General features: G+C 46.9%; 1 protein-coding gene across 1 annotated transcript; it reads left to right on the top strand.

Moving 5' to 3' along the window:
• The first annotated feature begins 2342 nt into the window (after positions 1–2342).
• Positions 2343–8021, top strand: SOX11 (SRY-box transcription factor 11). Its single transcript, XM_052702124.1, has one exon. The coding sequence runs from the start codon at positions 2518–2520 to the stop codon at positions 3706–3708; it is 1191 nt and encodes a 396-aa protein (XP_052558084.1). The 5' UTR covers positions 2343–2517; the 3' UTR covers positions 3709–8021.
• The last annotated feature ends 271 nt before the right edge of the window (positions 8022–8292 follow it).

Below are 8292 nucleotides of genomic sequence, written 5' to 3'. Positions count from 1 at the left end.
GAGGAAAAACTGAAATGCTGCCAACATGCTTCAGAATATGAGATATACTAGAAAAAGAGAAAAACAGGATTTATGGAAGTTATGTGAAGTCCATGGTATTGATACGCTTCCTTACAGGGACACAAATGAAGGAGAAGAAACATCCCAGACAAAGTGCTGTAATGACATTATGAAGGAGATGGGACTGCCCTGGATTCAGTCCACACTGAAGCTTTATTAAAAGTGATCTCTCCTCATCTTAGTGCGTTAAATGTCAGATTGTGTCACCCTGGAGGAAGAAGTCCTTACCATCTAAATGAATCTCATCATTATTGATAACACCATCACAAGTCTTATTAATATTGACTACATAGCTTCCATAGGAATTGGTTGATTTTTTTTTTTTTTTCTAAAATAGTTTACAGCTCTCAGAAAGTGCTAGTTTGAAAAAAAAGAAGAAAAAAAAAAAAAACAGAACTTGATGAAATTATATCATTCTTATTCTTTTCACAGGGAATCAAGGGAACATTCCACTTTCATCAGCTCAACTTTTACACAATTAAATGACGTAATGAAGTCTCACCCATAGGGTGGGAAAGCAACAACAAGTTAAAATCTTCTGGTCTGTTTCATTTTGCAAACCTACACCAAAGTCTCCTTTTATTTCTAATTGGATTTACAGCGCATGTAAATCCATGGAAATTCATTGATAATCTGAATACTGGCATTTACAGAAAAAGCACTACAAGGAAATGATCATCTAAGACTCTTGGTACCCCAGTAACATTTAAGTAACAGCATCTTAGCAGCAGAGAGCTGTCCTCCCTGGAGGCAGGCAGCCAGCTGCATGTCTCCTGGGACCATTGCCTACATCATCATTTGAGAAGCCTGTTCTTACTCTGAAGCTCCTGTCACATCGATGGCCGTAAAATGTGCCCCATCCGAGCAGTCCCAAACTGGCCATGCACTGCCAGCAGCCCTCCCAGATGGACCACAGCTGCGCCATCATCCCAAGCACTCTCAAAGGTGCTGCACCGTTTCCTCACACGGCATTCCTAAATAATAATATCTCACGACAGGCTGAGAGTCCTGCCACACAATTTTTTTCCGTTTTACCTCCTACATCCCTAAGGATAAGCATTATTACAGGGCTACACTGTAACACTAGATACAGTCACAAGAGGAGAGGTGGCATCAAGACTCTGAGGAGAAATCTCTCCAGGGTGTCCTCATGGTGAGGTAGAACAGTATTTTTCACACCCATCTTTCGAAGGAACCTTCTTGAGTGACGCCCTTCCCCTTCCCTCAGCAGGACACGACACCGTATATCTGCCTCTTAAGGCATAGTAACCACGATGTATCCACAAAGATAAAAGGCAAAGGATCCTTTTTGTCCTTCCTTTAACCGCACCAGTCACATCACAGCCCGGTGATATCACGGTCACATCATCCAAATACATTCATTTCGTTGTGGTTTGAGGAAAACGCACCGCTATGCTAACTGAAGGCTGATTTAGCACGGGGCTGCAGCCCCGTTAGTAGCAGTTCGGTGCGTGCTCTCAGCAGGGCCCGTCCCGTGCCCGCCAACACGCCTGCGCCCAGCCAGCAGCCCTCACAGAACTTACTAAACTTCTGCCTTGCTGATAACCGCGAGCGGTAGCTTGGAAAACGCAACGGGACCCGCAGCACAGGATGCAAACTCGTTTCCATCACAGGTTTTGCAAAGCGAGATGCCCGCAGACGAGCACACCGCCCATTCTGGATCTCACAGGTTCAGTGGTGGAACTGCAGAGAGCGGACTGGGGGCGGGTGCGATCTCTAGGGGCCGCGGGTGGGGGGCGGGCGGCGGACCCCGGCCGGGCGGACAAGAGGGAGGGCGGCAGCGGCGAGGTGCGACGGCTGCGGAGCTACAGCTCCCCCTGCCGCTGCCGCTGTGCGGGGCTCCGCGGCTTCCTAAGGGGAGCCGCCACCGCCGCCGTCGTCAACCCTTCCCCGCGGGACGGCAACCGGCAGCTGAAGGCCGAGGGCAGCAGGCGCGGCCCCCCGGGGCCGGGGGAGCAGGAAGGGGCCGGGGAGAGAGCGACGAAGCCGGGAGCCGGGCCCCTTCCCCCACCGCCTCCCGCACAAGGGGGTGTGTCAGCGCGGCGAGAGAGGGGGATGGGGAGGAGGGGAGCTGATAAAGGCGGTGGGCTGGGCGACGGGCGGGGCCGCGCGCAGCCATTGGCCGTTGCGGGGAGTGATGTCACCCATATGAAACGCTGATAACGCGTCGGGTGCGGAGCCGCGAGTTTTGCAGAAGGGGCAGCGCGCGCGGCGGGGCTAGGCGGGCCGGCGGCGAGGCCGGGGCAGAGCGCGGCGCCCAGCACAGCCCAGCCGCGCCCAGCCCCAGCCCGGCCGTGCCGAGCCGTGCTGCGCTGCGGGCGGCGGTCCACCGGCCGGCGGTACGGTACAACGCGGCGCCCGGCTCGCAGGGCAAGGTGCGGCGGTGGGAGGGGGCGGCGGTCGGCGCGCAGCGGAGCGCCGTGGGGGAGCCCAACGATGGTGCAGCAGGCGGAAAGCGCGGAGAGCGAGAGCAACCTGCCCCGGGAGGCGATGGACACCGAGGAGGGCGAGTTCATGGCTTGCAGCCCGGTGGCTCTGGACGAGAGCGATCCGGACTGGTGCAAAACGGCGTCGGGGCACATCAAGCGACCGATGAACGCTTTCATGGTGTGGTCTAAGATCGAGAGGAGAAAAATCATGGAGCAGTCGCCGGACATGCACAACGCGGAGATCTCCAAGCGCTTGGGCAAGCGGTGGAAAATGCTGAAGGACAGCGAAAAGATCCCTTTCATCCGGGAGGCGGAGAGGCTGCGGCTCAAGCACATGGCTGATTACCCCGACTACAAGTACCGGCCCAGGAAAAAGCCCAAAATGGACCCCTCGGCCAAGCCCAACGCCGGCCAGAGCCCCGAGAAGAACGCTCCCGGCGGCGGCAGCAAGAGCGCCAAGAGCTCGGGCAAGAAGTGTAGCAAGCTGAAGGCCGCCGCCGCCTCGCCCCCCAAGCCCGGCGCCAAAGCCGCACCGCACGGGGACTACGCGGGGGACGAGTACGTCTTCGGCGCGTTGAAAGTCAGCAGCAAGGCGGTCAAGTGCGTCTTCGTGGACGAGGAGGAGGAGGACGAGGAGGACGAGGACGAGCTGCAACTGCGGATCAAGCAGGAGGCGGACGACGAGGAGGAGGACGAGGAGCCGGGCCCGCAGCAGTTACGGCGGTACAACGTGGCCAAAGTGCCGGCTAGCCCCACCTTGAGCTCCTCGGCGGAGTCCACCGAGGGGGCGAGCCTCTACGAGGAGGTGCGAGGCGCGGCGGGCGGCGGCAGACTCTACTACAGCTTCAAGAACATCACCAAGCAGGGCCCGCCGCCGCCGCAGCCGCCCGCCGGCCTCTCGCCCGCCTCGTCCCGCTCCATCTCCACCTCGTCGGCCGGCAGCGAGGAGGCGGACGACCTCCTGTTCGACCTCAGCCTCAACTTTTCGCAGCACGGCCACGCCGCCGCCGAGCTGGGGGCGGGGGCCGCCGCCGGCAACCTCTCCCTCTCGCTGGTGGACAAGGATCTGGACTCGTTCAGCGAGGGCAGCCTTGGTTCCCACTTCGAGTTCCCCGACTACTGCACCCCGGAGCTGAGCGAGATGATCGCGGGCGACTGGCTGGAGGCCAATTTCTCCGACCTGGTGTTCACGTACTGAGCGGGCGGAGGCGGCGACGGGAGCGGCGGACGCCGGCGGTGGTGATGGTGGTGATGATGATGATGCTTAAAAAAAAAAAAAAAAAGTCTTCTTTAAAAAAAAAAAAAAAAAAATCCTGATGTTAGTTCCGAGCCCGGGAGTTGTGATTTTTTTTTTTTTAAATTTATTTTATTATTTTTTTTTTTTGTTACATTTGGTGATCACAACAACAACAGCAAAGGCAAATGGGACTGGGGGAAAAAATGCTACAGAAGGCGCTGTTCGAAGCTTGGCGGTCTCTGATGGAAGGCTGGAAGATGGTCTGCGAAGAAGTCTTTTGGCAGCACAACTGTTACTCAAGGGGGTTTGTGGATTTTTTTTTTTTTTTTTCCCGTGAGAGATCTTAAAAAACTGTTCTGATTATTTTTTTTTTAATTATTTTTTATTTTCTCTGAAAGGGACCATTGCAACTCTTTTTTTTGGAGGGAGAAAACTGATGTCTTCTATGCATCCGATTCTTAACAAAGCTGCAGGGAGCTTGAAAAAATGCAGACTGTACAAACGCTTACAAATAACTGAACTGACTTAAGATCAGAGTTTACTTTTCAGATCAAATTGTTTATGGTTTTACAAATGTGATTTCTACTTGCCAACCTTTTTTTTTGTAACTTGTTCCCTTATACCTCCTTGATTGAATACCAGACAGCCTAGACCTCAGTACAAAAAGGTATTGAAACATTTTTGATACATAACAGACCTCAGTCTTTTTTAAAAATTAATATATTTTCAGGCGTATTTTTGTACAGTGAAAAGGGAACATTCTTGCTGTGTTTTTTCAGTAAGACTTTTCAGGCACTTCTTCCCTTTTATTTTCTTTTTTTTCCTCTGTTTTTAGCATGCAAGTTTGTTGGTACGTTACGTCCTGGTTTTAAAAGGATTAAAATTAAAAAAAAAAAAAATAATCCTTGCATCTAAAGGCCTTGTGGTTTAAAAAAAAAAAAAAAAAAAAAAAGAAAAAAAGAAAAAAAAAAGAAAAAAGAAAAGAAACAAACACTTTTTTTTTGTACAGCTATAGTTCAGATTTGTTCAATATTTGTAGGTAAAGATTTATTGAAAATGGTGATATAGACCTCAGAGCTGTTATCTTAGTTTAAAAGATTGTATATGTACTGTACTATAGTAGGACTTTATGTATCTCATACGCTGTGATATGTGGATGGGGCCCCAGATGGAAGGTATGAAACTGGATTCTCGATTTTAGCAAAAAAAGAAAAAAGAAAAAAAAGGCACATAGTTAAAAAAAAAAAAAGTTTCTCATGTTGTGCAATATAATCTAAAGTACAGACCATCTGCATATTTTGTAGCAAATGATGACAAAAGCAGACTTGTGCACTGTCAACATCATAGCCTGTTTTTTTTTTGGTTTTTTTTTTTTTTTTTTTTTTTTTTTAATGCTGAAAGTCTGTATCTTGACAATTTTAATAAATCAGCTGGAACTGATAGAAACTCGTATCGCTATTAGTGTCTGTAGAATAACGCTGGAGATGCCGTGATGTCACCCCTCGCCTCGGAGGAGCGGTAGCTGCAGGCTGTTGTGCATGACCCTAGCTAGGGGGAAGGAAAGAAGGACTCGGTGCCTTCAACATTTTTTTCCCCGACCCCTTTCCCTCCGCGCTCCCATCGGGCAGGGCCGGGATGTGCCGGTGCGGAGCGGCCGTGGGTTCGCCCCGCTCCGTGCCGGCTCCCCACCGCTGTCCAGGGAGCGGCCCGGCCCTCCCCGCATCCTATTGCCGGGGGCACGGCGGGGCCCGCTCCCCACCCCAAGGCGGCTCCCCCTTTCCGTGTTGTTTTTTTTTTTTCCCCTTCTCCCCGTTTTGCTGAGCCGTGCCGCGGGGATGCTTCGTGCCCGCATCTCTGTCTTCGGGCAGAGCTCAGCCCGTGGAGCCCCTCCGGAGGGGCGTGGGAAATAAAGGGGGTACGAGCTTCTGCTGTAGGCGAGCAGACTTCGGCAGTGTGCGCTTCTGGAGATCTTTTTTTAATTTTATTTTTTTTTTCCTAAGGAGCCATCAGATTTCAATTGCCCTTTCTGATGGCAGCAAACAGATTCACGAGGTGGAAGTTTGTTTCTTGAGTAGTTTACTTTTTATCTGATAGGCATTGCTATTTTTTTTTTTTTTTTTTCTCCACTTATTACTGATCCAGCTGTTTACAGGGACAATTCACTGTGCTGGTATTTTGGTGGCAACCACTGCTACAGGCTTTCAGACTTGCTGAAATGAAAATCCTGCATACACATTTGTAAGGCATAATAAAACATAACATTGAAACCTGCATGCATGTTATGTTTAATCAAGGACAACTCTTAGGCATTTAAGTGGTGAGATATCTTACTTTAGGTTAGTTAAATGAACTGGTAGTAAAATGATTAATATAATCTGATCTTTCTAATAATAATAATAAAACACTCATGATTCTAAATAAAAGTTGTTTGGCCTAAATCTTTGCTATCAGAAAAAAAAAAAAAAGATATAGCATATCTGGGAACTCAAATTTATGTCTTGCATTGTGATAATTCTTTATGAGAAACTGTGTTTTAAAACAAACAAAATTACAATATTCAAGATATCCTTGGCAATGGATAGTCCTCAATAAAACAGAGTTTCTTGAATTTTCAGTTTTTGGTCTCAACTGATTAGTGTGTTCTCCATGTAATTAACTTAGAAATCAGATTGAAAACAAATGACATTTATCTCTTCTAAGGCAAAAGAGTGAAAGAAAATAGATGCGCTGAAGTGCTGTAACCTAGCCATTCACTACCCTGCTATTAAAGACCCCTTCTCGGGCTAGGGCGATGGAGTAAGTTGATCAGGTTCTAAGTCTTAATACTGAGCCAAAATTCTCTTAGTAATTCTTCTAGCTATCATGAGAACATGGGGACTTAATCTTCTGGCCCCTTTCTTCTGATATGCATCCTTGTTTGTTAAAGTAATAATAGGCAGTGTCATTAAGCATTTGTGCTTTACAGATGTTCAATGAGTTATGAATGATTATGGTCAAATATGGGCTGGATTTGGTTTGCATTGTAATAATGTCTGTGTCTCAGCCTGCAGGAGTTTTGACTTGCATATATTTTTGGAAGATGTTTTTTTAAAACTACCATTTAAGATATTAGTCAATGATAACTAATGTAAAGGGTCCAAGTGTAGAGCAGTCAGGCATATTTTAAAAGAGCAACGGGTCTACTTTAGTCAAAAAGTGTAACACCCACACAGAAGTATATCCTTTCTTCTGGTTGGGAATGATACAGTTCTATATCACAGGAATATTTTGAGTGAAGGTGTATAGTGCAGGGAGATACTTTTTGTCTGGACAGTTTGACTTTCATTTACTGCGGAGTTTATTGTTGCCTATTGCTCAAGAACAATTTGGTGGTGGTGTTTTTAAGCCACCACGCTGTTAGGGCTGAATTGTGATGCTGTTGGATGCCTAAGCTCCTGCTGATTTCAATGAGAGTAAGATACAATCTTCTAATCAGGAAAAATAGCATCTGCTATTACTCTCATATTTTTGCTTTTGTCATTTCTAATAATATTCCTATCTCCAGCTCCTATTCCATTTTTAGTGCACGTAGAAATCTTTGTTGACCTGCTAGAGCAGTCCTGTTGCGGGCTTAATATCTCCCGTGGCATTTTTTGTCCACATTTTTTTGCATTTGTCTCCATACGATGCTATTCTAAGTGTACTAAGACTTAGTGGTAAGGAGAGAGAAGTGAGGTGTGGTTTTGGTTTTTTAGTGTGGAAAAACAGTTTGCTTTGTAACAGTAAGGATGTCAACTCAATGTAAAACTTAATCCAATATGGTGATTCTTTTTAATTTCACTATAAGCATTTGTGTTACCATTTTCCCCCTTTGGTTGTTTTACTCCCTCCCTCTCTCTTTTACAAGAAATACACTTATGAAATACTTTCAATCCTTGAGGTGCAGTCTTTTATAAATGTGGTAGGAAGACTCATCCCAACCATCCTTTAGGTGCTACATGCTCTCTAGTTATTCACTGTCATTTAGATTAAACTTCTCCAAGTCTATTGAATGTGATTTGCATGCTTGCAGTCTGATCCTTCACTCATGCCTGTTTTAGGAAAGTGCAACTCTGGTGTTACAGTGAGGTACAACTGATGTGGGGTCAAAGTCAGGGCCTTATATGCTTTAAGTGTTTTGATATTCAACACAGCTCATTAAGTTACTTTATACAACTTCACAGTTGCTGCCTAGTAAGGCCTTAAACCTGCACTGTTGGGTTTTTTGGGTTTTTTTGGTGGTTTTTTTTGTTTTTTTGAAAAAATTCTCATTGAGCTTAATGGGAGTTTTTGCCTCAAGGGCTGCTGGCAGGATAGGTGTCTTAGTCTTCGTAGCCTTCATTCATATGCATGGCCAGAACAACAACAACAAAAAAAGGAAAAAAAAAAAAACAAAAAAAAAACAAACAAAAAACAGAACAACAAAAAACAAAACAAAAACATAAAACCAAGAAGACTTAATTCAATGAGTTGCCTTACATTCCCCCTCCTGTACGGTTGTATTCCTTTGGTTTGGTTCCTTCTCCC

This window comes from Tympanuchus pallidicinctus, unplaced genomic scaffold, assembly GCF_026119805.1.
Source record: "Tympanuchus pallidicinctus isolate F22 unplaced genomic scaffold, pur_lepc_1.0 scaffold1, whole genome shotgun sequence".
Taxonomy (NCBI): Eukaryota; Metazoa; Chordata; class Aves; order Galliformes; family Phasianidae; genus Tympanuchus; species Tympanuchus pallidicinctus.
This window is presented reverse-complemented; position numbering and strand designations above follow the sequence as displayed.

Bases quoted from the DNA above. Each gene is read 5' to 3' on its own strand.
- SOX11 (XM_052702124.1), top strand. From the start codon at position 2,518: ATGGTGCAGCAGGCGGAAAGCGCGGAGAGCGAGAGCAACCTGCCCCGG.